At 40.5% G+C, this 13897-nt stretch overlaps 1 protein-coding gene across 5 annotated transcripts in view; it reads left to right on the top strand.

Moving 5' to 3' along the window:
* Window positions 1-1125: 1125 nt before the first annotated feature.
* Window positions 1126-13897, top strand: part of cpne7 (copine VII) — a 38628-nt gene continuing 25856 nt past the window's right edge. The window contains exons 1-5 of one of the 5 annotated variants that reach the window (XM_085162881.1): window positions 1126-1625; window positions 2582-2649; window positions 2764-3094; window positions 10394-10576; window positions 10823-10897. In XM_085162881.1, the coding sequence (XP_085019007.1) occupies window positions 2921-3094; window positions 10394-10576; window positions 10823-10897 (432 nt within the window). In that variant the 5' untranslated portion in view covers window positions 1126-1625; window positions 2582-2649; window positions 2764-2920. The other 4 variants (XM_085162890.1, XM_085162899.1, XM_085162873.1 and 1 more) reach the window with 4 other exon arrangements.

Below are 13897 nucleotides of genomic sequence, written 5' to 3' on the forward strand. Positions count from 1 at the left end.
GCTCGAACTAAGCTCTTACTTTGAGTTCTTACATTTTCTCTGTTTTCGTCAACTGCTTTGTCTCTCACGGCCTTCAGTGCTGTTTTGCAGAAACTCGAGAGCTGATGTTTTTTTTGTCAGCGCCATGTATGAATGTTATGCAATATCTGGAAATACATTCAGGAAAATAATACATTTGTGGGTGGACTGTGAAAAGGTCCAAGCATAGACGCAGTGTAGAAACAATACATTATATAACATACACAGCTGTCAAGTGATTGAAAAACCACTCTGTGAATCAATTCATTGTCATTTTTACTGAAGGCAACTTTACACGTGACTTGGAGCATTTGTGCGTGCGTGGACGCATATTGTTTATTACTTGTGGGTGCATGTGTGTATTTAGCAAAGGTAGAAAAGTCACCTGCCTTTAGCTGTCTGCAGCGTCCACACGGAGATTTGATTGCGATGTGCTGCTGCTGGATGAGCAGTTCTTTTGAACTTCCTCTTGCAGTTTTATGTATGTCTGTTTAAAAGCTGACAATACTACTAAAAGGATGAATCTCGGTGCAGAATGAATGGTTTCTGTTGAAAGACGGTCCCGTAAATGGCAAACACGCAGAGGAGGATGGCGAAAGGGGCACTATTGTGTTCACTGTTGACTCCAAAATTTTCATTTCATGTACTCTTCCTTGCTACAGCCCATCAGTTCATGCTCTGTCTGAAACATGCTTAAGGCCACCTTCCCTTTCGGTCAGCCCCTGTCCAAACAGAAAAGCAAGAGGATTGGGCTTCTGTTCTGAAAGCCAGATCTGTGTGCCTGAAATGGCCACTTTCAGGATGCCAACCCTCAATAACATCACAGAGCATCAAAGAGTAGAAAGAAAAATAAAACCGGTAATGTGCCCGAAGCCTGAGCTTCAGCTCACAGAGGTCACTTGCACATACGCTAACCACATTATTTTTACCACTGCAGTATAGAAAATAAAGAAAAAACACAAATGCTGCATGCAGTTCAGCTTACATAAAGAAGCGTCTTTCCCCCTCTCTTTTGCACATATTTCAGTGCATCCTGCTCTTTCTATCCTCATAATCTTCAGTAAGCAACTTAATCCTGAGCGGGGAGGCTGCTGTAATAACTAGTTGAACATTTGGCCATAAACAGTAGTATTGTGTTGGAAAACAATCTGAATGGCATATCTGTCTAAATCCTGGTCCAAAATCCACAAAGGCAGCAGAGAATTAGCAGATAGAAATGAACGACACCTTATGGAGGCGGGTTTAACATGAAAATAATGCTATGTCTGTGTTTATAGACAATAATTTAACTAAATCACTCAAGATCTACGCACGCCTCCACCTCAGGTTTTGAGCTTCCAGATCCCAGCATTTTCCCACAGCCTCTTTTCCCTACCTCTTTCTTTTATGGACTCGATTTCTAACTGAACTCAAAATAATCGAGTCCAAGCGAAAAGCCCATCCCTTACATCAGCAGCTGGACTCTCTCCACTCCCCATCCCTACAAGCCGAGCCTACTCCCTCCTCACCAGTCTAAGCCAATGAGTTTCGGCGGAGAAAACTAAAATCAAGCAGTGTGTTATGGGAGCGGATTAAACAAGTGTGCTCAAGAAGAGAAACAGCTTCAGGTAGGAAGTGAGTCTCCCGCTTAACCCGACTGTAAGCGCAGTTTATCGGTTTGGTGAAGTGCCGCTGAGTTTTTGATCAGCTGCAAATAGTCTCGGAAGTGAGTCAGATGAGCCAGCGATAAATGAGGCTGTGAAAGTAGACTGTTCGCTTCACGCGTTAACTCTTATTTAACTGTTGCTGTTATTTTGCCCTCCTGAGCCTTGACCGGTGTTGGGTTTTGAAGCTTGCAGATGAGCGGTGGCGTTTATTCACCGGGATAAAGTGTGAAGTAGCCGTTTGGCCGCGTTTAGGCAGCCTTCCGCCTTACGTGTAAATTTCACCGGTGGATTGAGTAGAAGTTTGATTCATAACACGCGCTCGGTCGTATCTGGGAGCCTTTGATGCTGGCTCTGTTTTGAGCTTTCTGGAGTTCAGATTCATGCTTTGAGATAACATGTGGTTTCACAACTGGCTGAGAAAGACGCGTACGGGCGCTGTCCTCGGTGCTGAAAGCCAAGCGCCGAGTGCGCTGCACTTCTTCGTTTGAATTATAAGGATGTCACATTTACAGTGATATTAGAGGAAATTACAGCTCCACCTTTAAAGCATTTAGGGGGGTTATTAGTTGTGCGAAACCGCCGTGCTCAAGGACACTTAAGCAGGGCGTATGCTGCCCACATTAAACACATCAAAGTCCTTTCTTTGACTACTACCTGCTAAACCAATTGCCCTTTTGGATCCGTGATTCTTTCCATCTACTTTCACTTATTTGCTTGTTGTTTATTGGGAGGAAATGCACTTTAAATCCTTTAAATGCATCAGCCATCTCATATTCAGTTCTTGAAACAGGATAAAATAGTGAAAATACAGGGAAATCTTGATACAGGTGGGCTCTCCCCCCCTTTAAATATTGTAATAAAGCTCGTTAGAATAAGAGGTGGCACTCAGCTTGATCATCTTAAACGAATTTTTGCAGGAATTTGAACTAGACTCCTAAAGGCACAACCCTGCCATCTTCATGCCCTCTCTGTCGCTGTTACCAAGGTGAGATGATAACCCTCAGGAGGGGGGACAGCTCTGACAGGCAGCAATAACAGCTTGAGTTTGCTTTGGTCCCCTGACACTCAGCAAGAATCTTTGTTTTTCTTTTTTTGACAGCTATACCAAGTCAAAAGGGCCCATCTCCTGTGAGAGTGCCACGTCTTTACCGAGATCCCTCAACCTATCACTGGATTTTTCCATCCCTCAGAGCTACACCACAGCCTCTCCTCGCACTGCTTCGCTGGTTGGCAGATCTCTCTTGCCCTGAGCCAGGATGAATGATGTTCTGGAGGCCACCTCCCCTGCAACCAGCCTCAGCGGTCCAGCTACCTGTGTCACCAAAGTCGAGCTGCGCGTGTCTTGCAAAGCTCTGCTGGACCGAGACACTCTGAATAAGTCTGACCCCTGCGTCATACTCATGGTACAGAACGATGGACAGTGGATAGAGGTGAGACCTCATTTTATTCTTCAGTACTGGCACATGTACAGGTGAGCCTCTGGGAGAGAAAAGTGTGACTAATATCTCCTCACTTAGCAGTCCACCTTCATTTATTAATCTCCCTGCCTGAGTCATTACCTGCATTATTTCAAGAATTGAAGTCTTGACTCACACATCAAGAGAGCTGAAATATTCAAATGCAGGCTCTGGAGGTGATTTAAATAACGTGTTTTCTTAATGTTATTAATGTTAATTGCACAGGGAAATACAGAGGAGACTTGCTCTCTTCCCTCCTTGTATCAAAAACCTAAGATTAAAGATTGGTCATGTGTGAAATGTTGTAGATTGGGAGTGATATTGCTCTCTCTGTCTCTCTCCAGTCGTCACAAAATCTGTGTAGTCATACATGATCGACCAGGGAGATAAATCTGTTAATGGTTTGGTGAACTTGCAGCTGTTTTATTTTTTTTCCTTTCTTTTTATTTATTTATTTATTTTTCTTTGCTCTTTTGGAAAAGAGCATGGCTTACACAACAGATGCCTGATTCAGAATTGAAAATGTCAGATGGAGTATACATTTGCAGTCATCACTGTCTGTCTCCACAATTAAAACAACTCGCACACAAATTGTGTTCGCTGCCCTGTAGGATTCACATTATGTGCAGTATAATTCACTTGTCTACATGGGTAAACAGTGGGTTGGTAATTTGCAGCATGATGAGATGTGTTCCAGCTGAAAATGTTTACTTTCTTGGTTTGGTCCCAAGCTGATCTGAAGTGTAGACAGCGGCTCTCTCATTTCCCTGTTAATTAAGTCATTTAGTTCGTGAGGGAGAGCCAAAGGGCAGGTTTCCGTTAAGTAGAGGATGTGTTAATGTGTGGCAGAGGATATCTAATTATATAGATTTTTTTCCCCTGCAACCCTTCATCTAGAAAAAGGCTCTGTTTTCAGGGAAATGGGAGATGATTAACCCTGACAGATTCTGGCCACATGGGAGTCATTTGTTGGAGGTGTGCACATTAATGTTTGGGCTATATGAATGTGGAAACCTCGAGATGCTATTTTTAGGTGGGGACGATAAAAACTTGCTTTGAAGTTGTCTTGGATTTAATTTGATGGGTGGGTGTTACATGAGATGACTGACCTGGGTTCAATGTGCATGAATTTATGAGTGGCTATTTTTAGCTGCACTAACTGAAGCATATGCTTGACAAAAAAATCAAATAATAGCGCCATCACTACAGCTATATCTATCTATCTATCTATCTATCTATCTATCTATCTATCTATCTATCTATCTATCTATCTATCTATCTATCTATCTATCTATCTATCTATCTATCTATCTATCTATCTATCTATCCACCCGAGTCTTGACAATCATAACAGTATTCACCAGTTGTCCAATGCTCTGCTGTCAAATCCCTCAGTTCTGGGCGGCACCATCCCGTCTGCAAATTGTTTACTTACGTCAACAACTGAGTAAGAAGCAGAGCCCACTCATATCGCCACCATATCACGCTCTTCCTATCATCTAAGCTCATGCTGCGTGGCCCCAGTGGCTTTTTAAACGGCACATATTTCCACTATTACCTTTTTTCACCACCTGCTCACGGGGCAAATTAGGAGGCAGGTTGTAGATCACATGACATGTGCTGCTTTCGCGGATTTGTCCTCTTCTTACATAAACTGGACCCTGTACGCTTCTCTGAAAACTAGTTATTCCCAAAACTTGATCTCTAATTTAAGCTGCATGTATTTGTTATGATAAAGCAGCCTAAATAATGCACTGATTATAGAAATGCATTTCCCATATCAGGAATCTCTTTATAGTTGCTGGCCCCACACCAAAAGCAAACAGGCGTCACACACAGACTAGCACAAACTACCCTATGTAGCTCTGATTAGCCTTTATCAACAAACAGACTCATCAGACTCATCCCAAATCTGTCCATCCAGATGGCACAAAGAGAGAAAGAATAGGCAAGAAAGGCCAGTAAAGAATAAATAGGAGTAAATGTGACAAAGGAGGCCAAGTCTGAGCTGGTAATTTTTTTTTCTTTGCATTGCTTGCTTTGAAACAATAAAGCAACACCTGCTTTTTAATATTGCCGTTAGCCAGACAGCTATTCTGGTTATTAATCTAGAAGTCTGACATATGTTTAGAAACAAGTACATCTTTTTTTCCCTTGAATTACTAACCTGGAGCTGAATTACAAAAATAGAGGAAAATAAGATAAAAACTGACAATTGATCAGTTATATTATATTTGTGCAAAAAGCAAGTAAATAAAATGGAAATGGTTGGCCTCATGTAATCCTCTGTCTACAGATAAAACCTCCACCCCTCAAAAATAACACAAAATGTTTACATTATTAATGTAAATGAATAAAGCAGAGTCGATTATTCACACTGAAAATGTGAGTATCAGAACAAACTCCAATGATTAGAGTGTACACAAGACAGGGAGTAACAGGTGGAATGTGACTTATAAGTCACATTCCACCTGTTACTCCCTGTCTTAATGTTTTGAGCTTAAAGGGTATATCAGTTTTAAATAATTACCAGAATTGTCTTGACAATTGATTTTTAAATTAAATCTTCAGACAATTAAAACAACAATTTGCATATATGAGTTTTAATTTATATTATATTTGCTACATCCAGCATTTTTAAAAAATTACTGCTTAAAATTAACAATTAAAATAATTTAGAATACAATTAAAACATTGTGGAAACTCATATACACTGGGCGCTAACAGGTTATACAGTGACTCTGGTGTTTACATGCAAATGAAATGTGAAATGTCATCATGCAAAATTCAGCCTAAGAGAAGATCTTAAATATTATCACAAGATCGACAACACTTGCAAGTGTTTGTGTTAAAACTTCCTGCATTTACAGTGAGATTTGACCTGCCCAGGAGGCACGGCAGGGAAAAACAAAACAAATAAACATGCAATGAACACTTTGCTGTCCATAAAGTACATTAGAGCAAAGCTGCAGTTTGCGAGGGAACACAAAGGGCAAACACTGGGCTTTGTGAAAGACTATGCTCTAGACAGACATGTTTGGCAAAGACCAAACACAGCTTTTCAGAAAAAGAACATCATACCAACTATGGTGGAAGTGTTATATCGTGGGGCTGCCCCGGTGCCTTAGGGAATGGGCAGCTTACAGTCATTGATTCAAGTAAAAATCCTGCATCATACCAAAAAGTGCTTGAAGATAACATGAGACCAAAAGCTGAAGTTGAACCAGAAGTGGACCTTTCAGCAGGATAATGATCCTAGACGCACCAACAAATCAATAAAGGAACGTCTCGGAAAGAAGGAATGGAGAAAGCGCAAGCAAGAAAACATCTTGCAGCTCAAGGAATTTTTTTCGAACATTGAAAAACTCTGATCTCAGACACTGATTCGCAACTGTGCAAAATACCCTAAGAGGTCATTTCTGCCAAAAGGGGCAATTATAGCTTCATTGCCCTACTTTCTTTCTTTCTTTCTTTCTTTCTTTCTTTCTTTCTTTCTTTCTTTCTTTCTTTCTTTGGCAGAAGAATGGCACGCCCATTGATGTTGAGGTTGAATACTACCTTTATCTCTAGGCACAATTTAACATTTTATGTGTGTCCAAATACCAAAAAAGCCTACAATTTTTCTTATTTGTTCACATAAAAAAGCACAAAACCCCCATCAGGACTATCGGGACTCCAGCCGAATTATTCGTGCATGGGTGTTTTAGGCCCATGCCCTTCTTTATCATGTAAAGTGGCACCAATAAAGATGCTTCCGAGTAGGTGGGAGGCTTTATGTGGTTTGGGTCTCCTTGGAGGGAGGGCTCAGCTCAAGTTATTCTGAGTCATCCTTATTGTCCTACAATGAAACATTTCTATTCACAAATATGAGTGGGTTTCTTCCAGGTTGGTAACAACTCTGTTTACTGCGTGCGAGGATTCACTGAAAAGGATGACGAGGAAGTTTTATAACATTCACAATATTCTATTCAATATTGTCGGTGTCCATTCAAATGTCTGAGAAATGCCACCAAGAATAACCTTAAATGTTGATGTATGAGTTTATTTGTGAAAGGCTTTGCAAGAGAAAGCAAATTCCTTCCCTCAGTGCTGACTGATGTCTTGTGCAGGCTTTTTAATGATTTCCCATAATGTTCCCCCATGAAGAAAGTGTCACGGCTTATGCACACCTTGTCACGATGAAGACAGTCCATCATTCACTGTGGCAAAGATTATGCTTTAATATAGCACGCAAGAGGAAAGCTTCAGTTCCAATTATGTTGACAGCATCGTTATTCTTTGGCATATTATTTATAAAAACCCTAAGTGGCTTCAAAAGGAAGAAAAATACAATTTTAAATGTATAAATATTATATTTTTCCACAGATCTTGGAATACTGGCATCACTCTAAAAATCACAAAATGAAGAAATACCTTTCAAAAGACCAAGAAAATAGATTAAAAGAAACTGTTGGCTTGTGATCTGAGATATTTGCTTGATGTTTGTGCTTTGATTTGTAGATTAGATGTATAAAATGTTGTGCGTGATGCAGGAATCATGCTTTTTATTCCAGTTCAGTCCTTCAGCTTATAGACTCTCCCAAAGCGAGAGATGAGAAATGGGAAAACACTGTCAACCGTTTGTAAAGTAATCAAAAGCAAAGTGTGGACCTGCCCCGCTGACAATGAAGAAATGACTTTGGACTGTGTCGTAGACGAATGCCATTGAAGCCGCTACGTTTGGATGAGCACTTAAACCTTCCCCAGTCCTTCATTTGCTGCTGATAGATCAGCTCCATATAATGCACCTTGGTGGGTCTTTTCCCTTCTGGGTCATTCAGTATTTACACATTTAGCTTTAAGTCCCAAACATCGCTTATCCACGCACATTTGGTTAATCTTGGAATTTAGTGACAGTTTTTTTTCCTGTGTATATTTATTGTTCTTGTTAAATTTACCAGTACTAAAGTGCTGTTGACTTCAAAATGCTCAATGATGATTTGTCCTTGTGACAAATTGGGCAGTGTGGAAATGTTCATGGAACTGTGTGAGAGCTAAATTCTACATCACGAACAGATGGGGCCCCAGAGAGATCAGCTTTTCCTTGTCAGGCAGTCAAAGACAAGCATGGATGTTTCCTCTAAGCTGAGATTAAATGAGAAGTCCTGCCATTGATTAATTCTTCGATCTTATATATGATCAACCTATCTCTAATAATCGGCTATGTACCACAGGCCTTCAAGGTGGCTGCAGTTAAACCTTTACTCAAAAAGTCATCTCTAGACCCAGCAGTCTTAGCTAATTATAGGCCAATCTCCAACCTTCCTTTCATATCAAAAATCCTTGAAAGAGTAGTTGTCAAACAGCTAACAGATCATCTGCAGAGGAATGGTTTATTTGAAGAGTTTCAGTCAGGTTTCAGAGTTCATCACAGCACAGAAACAGCTTTAGTGAAGGTTACAAATGATCTTCTTATGGCCTCTGACAGTGGACTCATCTCTGTGCTTGTCCTTCTTGACCTTAGTGCAGCATTCGAATGCTGTTGACCATAATATCCTATTAGAGCGATTAGAACATGCTGTAGGTATTACAGGTATTGCACTGCAGTGGTTTGTATCATATCTATCTAATAGACTCCAATTTGTGCATGTAAATGGAGAGTCCTCTTCACACACTGAGGTTAATTATGGAGTTCCACAGGGTTCAGTGCTAGGACCAATTCTGTTTACATTATACATGCTTCCCCTAGGCAGCATCATTAGAAGACATAGCATACATTTTCACTGCTATGCAGATGACACCCAGCTCTATCTGTCCATGAAGCCAGATAACACACACCAATTAGTTAAACTGCAGGAATGTCTTAAAGACATAAAGACTTGGATGGCCACTAACTTTCTGCTTCTTAACTCAGATAAAACTGAGGTCATTGTACTCGGCGCTGAAAAGCTTAGAAATATGGTATCTAACCAGATTCTTACTCTGGATGGCATTACCTGGCCTCCAGTAACACTGTGAGGAACCTTGGAGTCATTTTTGACCAGGATATGTCCTTCAACGCACATATTAAACAAATATGTAAGACTGCGTTCTTCCATTTGCGCAACATCTCTAAAATTAGAAATATCCTGTCTCAGAGTGACGCTGAAAAACTAGTCCATGCATTTATTACTTCCAGGCTGGACTACTGCAATTCATTATTATCAGGATGTCCAAAAAACTCACTGAAAAGCCTTCAGTTAATCCAAAATGCTGCAGCAAGAGTACTGACAGGGACTAGAAAGAGAGAGCATATTTCTCCTGTTTTGGCTTCCCTTCATTGGCTTCCTGTTAAATCCAGAATTGAATTCAAAATCCTGCTCCTCACATACAAGGTCTTAAATAATCAGGCCCCATCTTATCTTAATGACCTTGTAGTACCATATCACCCTATTAGAGCACTTCGCTCTCGCTCTGCAGGCCTACTTGTTGTTCCTAGAGTATTTAAAAGTAGAATGGGAGGGAGAGCCTTCAGTTTTCAGGCCCCTCTTCTGTGGAACCAGCTTCCAGTTTGGATTCGGGAGACAGACACTATCTCTACTTTTAAGATTAGGCTTAAAACTTTCCTTTTTGCTAAAGCATATAGTTAGGGCTGGACCAGGTGACCCTGAATCCTCCCTTAGTTATGCTGCAATAGATGTAGGCTGCCGGGGGATTCCCATGATGCATTGAGTTTTTCCTTTCCAGTCACCTTTCTCACTCACTATGTGTTAACAGACCTCTCTGTATTGAATCGTATCTGTTATTAATCTCTGTCTCTCTTCCACAGCATGTCTTTTATCCTGTCTTCCTTCTCTCACCCCAACCGGTCGCAGCAGATGGCCGCCCCTCCCTGAGCCTGGTTCTGCCGGAGGTTTCTTCCTGTTAAAAGGGAGTTTTTCCTTCCCACTGTCGCCAAAGTGCTTGCTCATAGGGGGTCATATGATTGTTGGGCTTTTCTCTGTATCTATGAAGCGCCTTGAGGCGACATTTGTTGTGATTTGGCGCTATATAAATAAAACTGAATTGAATTGAATTGAAATGTCAGAGCCCTCCAATCATCTCTCGTATCATCCTCATGACAAACATAATAACGTCTGCCCTTCTTTGAAAAAGAAGCTGGTTCTGTTTCTTACATGCGATGTAAAACGCTATAAGATACAATCTGTCGGGGGGGCTTCATTTCTTTACAAATGTATGCAGTCTGTCATAATTAGGAACATTAGATAAACTAGTGTTGACATTCAAAAGTTCATTCAGCATGTTCTCTCTCAGCTGGACAGGACAGAAGTGATCAAGAGCAACTTGCACCCAGTCTTTGGCAAGGTTTTCTCGCTGGATTACTACTTCGAGGAGGTTCAGAAACTGCGATTTGAGGTTTACGACATCCATGGCACTCACAGCATCGGAACCCGTGATGATGACTTTCTGGGAGGGGTGGAGTGCACTCTTGGCCAGGTAAGCAGATGCTGCTGTCTTACTAACCCATTTTTGCCAGCTGTAGCTCCAGATTTGTGGTCTAATAACTGGGATTTGTTTGTGTAAAAGCACTAAAACATGCCCCCTTTTGTCTTTATTGGTAAATGGTGTATATTTGCTGCACCGCTTGCAGTAAATGATTCATACTTATTAGTGATCTCTATATACTGCTGTTTGCTGCTGAGGGCTCAAGGCCAAACGTTTTGTTTATCTTGTTCTTTGCAGATAGTGGCCCAAAAGAAGATGGTGAAACCTCTGTTGCTCAAGTATGGGAAATATGCCGGCAAATCCACCATCACAGTAGGTTCCTGACATTGCGTGTGTAATGTTGCTGCTCTGATGAATGAACTAATTTGAACACATAACACATTAGCCCTGTGTTGCTCCTTGGTATCACTGTAGCGGTGTAATTTTATTTTATAAGTCAGACATCTTTTCTATGGTAGTGTCATTCCCACTAAAGCGCACAGGGAAGCAAGAAAATCCATAAGAAATGATGAATGCACAAGAAATCATGTGTCAAATGTGGAAGAGAATAGCTCTTGGTTCATTATCCAGCATCTTATAGTTAACAAGCCAGTGGCGGTAGCACATCAAAACATGACAAGGTAATCACGCAACCCTCCACTCAGGTCGGGAAATACACAAAAGAATCTCATCTTCTCCTTTCTCTAATGAATTCATGGTGGACAAGCTGCTGCGAAGTCTGACAGCATTATTATCACCGGGCTGGACTGTCACACACAGTACAGATGTTCCCGTGTTTGCTCGGTCTCCTGCATGTTTTTGGTGTGAGCAAAAGTACAAAGCGTGATTTAAATTCAGCCCCATCTTACACACACAGACAACAAACTTCACCTCCTTGGTTCTCTTCACTTACTGAATACAGGCAAAAAAAAAAAAAGAATCACTCAGTCTTTTGCCAGATTTAGAATTTATTTAAAAAGCAAATGCATTATGAAGCTCTCGAGGGGAATGGTTGGGATTCTCACAAAGGAATAATCTGACCATTTCATCTGCACAAGCGCAGAGAATTCAGTGCACAAGCACAATGCTGAACCATTATCCGTAATGCTGTAGTGGCATTAAAAACATGCCTCTGTCGATTTATAATAGTGTAGCTCTTCATTATTCTTTACTTGCTACACGTAAAAAAAAAGAAAAAACAGAAAATATTCTTACTGTAGCATATTATATGAGACACGATGGAGATAATGTAGGAGGTTTTTTCCTTTGCAAAAAAACATCCTAGATTTATAGAAACATATTTGTACTTCTACACCCCCATTGACATGATGCATTATCAAACCCATGGGACCAGGATTAGGTAACGCACCAGGTATTTGAGGTTATGTAATTACTAGTTAAATTCAAAGTCAGACCCTGTGGATCTCACCTCAGACAACGTTAAGATAAGTAAGAGAATGAACTGAGAAAGTATACTTTTGCCATATAGTTAGGTAGTGAGCTCAGTAGATCCACACCAAAAATGCCTGTTAGCATCTATTGTTTGCAGTGTGCCCATTAATGTGCAGACAGCTTGCTGCTGCTATACAGCCTGCTCTATTCTTTACCAAACAAATATATTTTCATTGCTTTTCATATGCAAAAGCATGAACCTGCTCCTTTCTGTGCTCACTGTATTGTTGCCTTATGTATAACAGGCAGCAAAAACCATATCTTCAAGTGTGAGACAGAAGCTGTTTTCAAGCATGACTCCCAGAAAATGTGCAGGGAATCATGTTGGGGCAATGTCTGAAGTTGCCCTTTCCCACGTGAGTGCTACCCCATGCTGTCATGTGTCCTGCTTCCTGGAGGTGTGAATTCACCAGGCAATTAGTGCACTCTTCTTTTTGTGCACTCTTCTCACATATCTTCTGGACTTTTGAACAAACATACTTCTTAATGTTTATTAAAGGGCAGAGCAGGTGTGTTTCAGCTGAAAGCCTTCATCAGTGCAACTGGACTTAAGAGTTGTAAAGACAGCTGGCTGGTAAAGGCTGCTTAATGTCGGATCCGACTGCTTCAGACATGTAGGGTCTCAGGCTCAACTCTTTTGGGTGTGAAAATGTCTGTAGTCACAGGCAAATCCTCACTCTAACTTTAATACTATAATCCTTAAACAGCCATTAAAATAGATCACAATCTACTCACGCTATACTACTTAATCTGCTGCCCTAGCAAAGATGGAAAGAGCACATGCACTGACCTTCTGCCTGCACCTTTTACAAAGATTTTACATGCTAGTTATTCTTGTCAGGACAAACTGGGTGATAAAAAAATAAAAAATAAAGCCTTTCCTTCCCCGTCATCACTGTCTAGCGTTTGTCTAGCCCTGGGCATGTTCACTTTACAGCCACAGTTCTGGCAATTTGATGTAAGGTTGCTGCCAGTTTAATACAGAGAAGCAGAAAGCAAAGCCTTGTGCTCTGTGAGGTGGACAGACAGCACAATGGAAGCAGCAGAAGGTGCACTGTGTTTCTTACAAGCTGAACTTTTTCCTCTCTAAACAAATGTGCAAAGTGGAAAAAAATCTGATAACTAGCACAACTTTACTGTTTTGTTGTTGTAACTTTTACATCTATAACAATGTAAATTCACAAGTTGAGGTGATAACCTGACACATTAGTAAGCTTCTAGCTAATGTGTCTCTCCACGCTCTGGTTTAATCCTACACCAAGTAAAAGCCACTCCAAGAAAAAATGCTAATGATCACAACGAGTTTCAACTATTTGTTTTTACAATAAAAAACATAGAATTATGTGCATATGCATGTGCACAGAAATATTACTGTTACAAGCAAGCAGGTAGACTGCAACCTGTAATTTGAATTTACCGTGTAATTTTTTTTTACAAATGTAAGGTGTCATTTACAGAGTATAAAATATGTAGGCACTGTAGAACAATGTAGCAGCATTCGAAGGATTTCAAGTAAATAAGAAACAAATCAGTAAAGACTAGCTTTGGAGTATTCTGAAAGAAAGTAGAGATCATTTATACTACAAGCCAGTCATTTTATTATATTTTGCTTCCAGGGAGTCAGAGTTTCTTGTTAGTAGTCTTGAGGAATCATTTTCCAGGTTTTCTGAAGGTCTTTCACAATTTCTCTTTGGAGGCTGCTTTTCCACTGGTTTTTAGTTCAACCTAATTATTTTCAGAGGACTGTTTTTGTTTGTTGAGCCATAAACACTGACCTGAATCTTTCAAGTGCAAAAAAAGATTAACTCAAGGGATTAACCAATATTTTGTCTACACATAACAGACAGCTAAAAGAACCCAACCATTTTTAACTTGTAGCCT

This window comes from Neolamprologus multifasciatus, chromosome 1, assembly GCF_963576455.1.
Source record: "Neolamprologus multifasciatus chromosome 1, fNeoMul1.2, whole genome shotgun sequence".
In the NCBI taxonomy this organism is placed as follows: Eukaryota; Metazoa; Chordata; class Actinopteri; order Cichliformes; family Cichlidae; genus Neolamprologus; species Neolamprologus multifasciatus.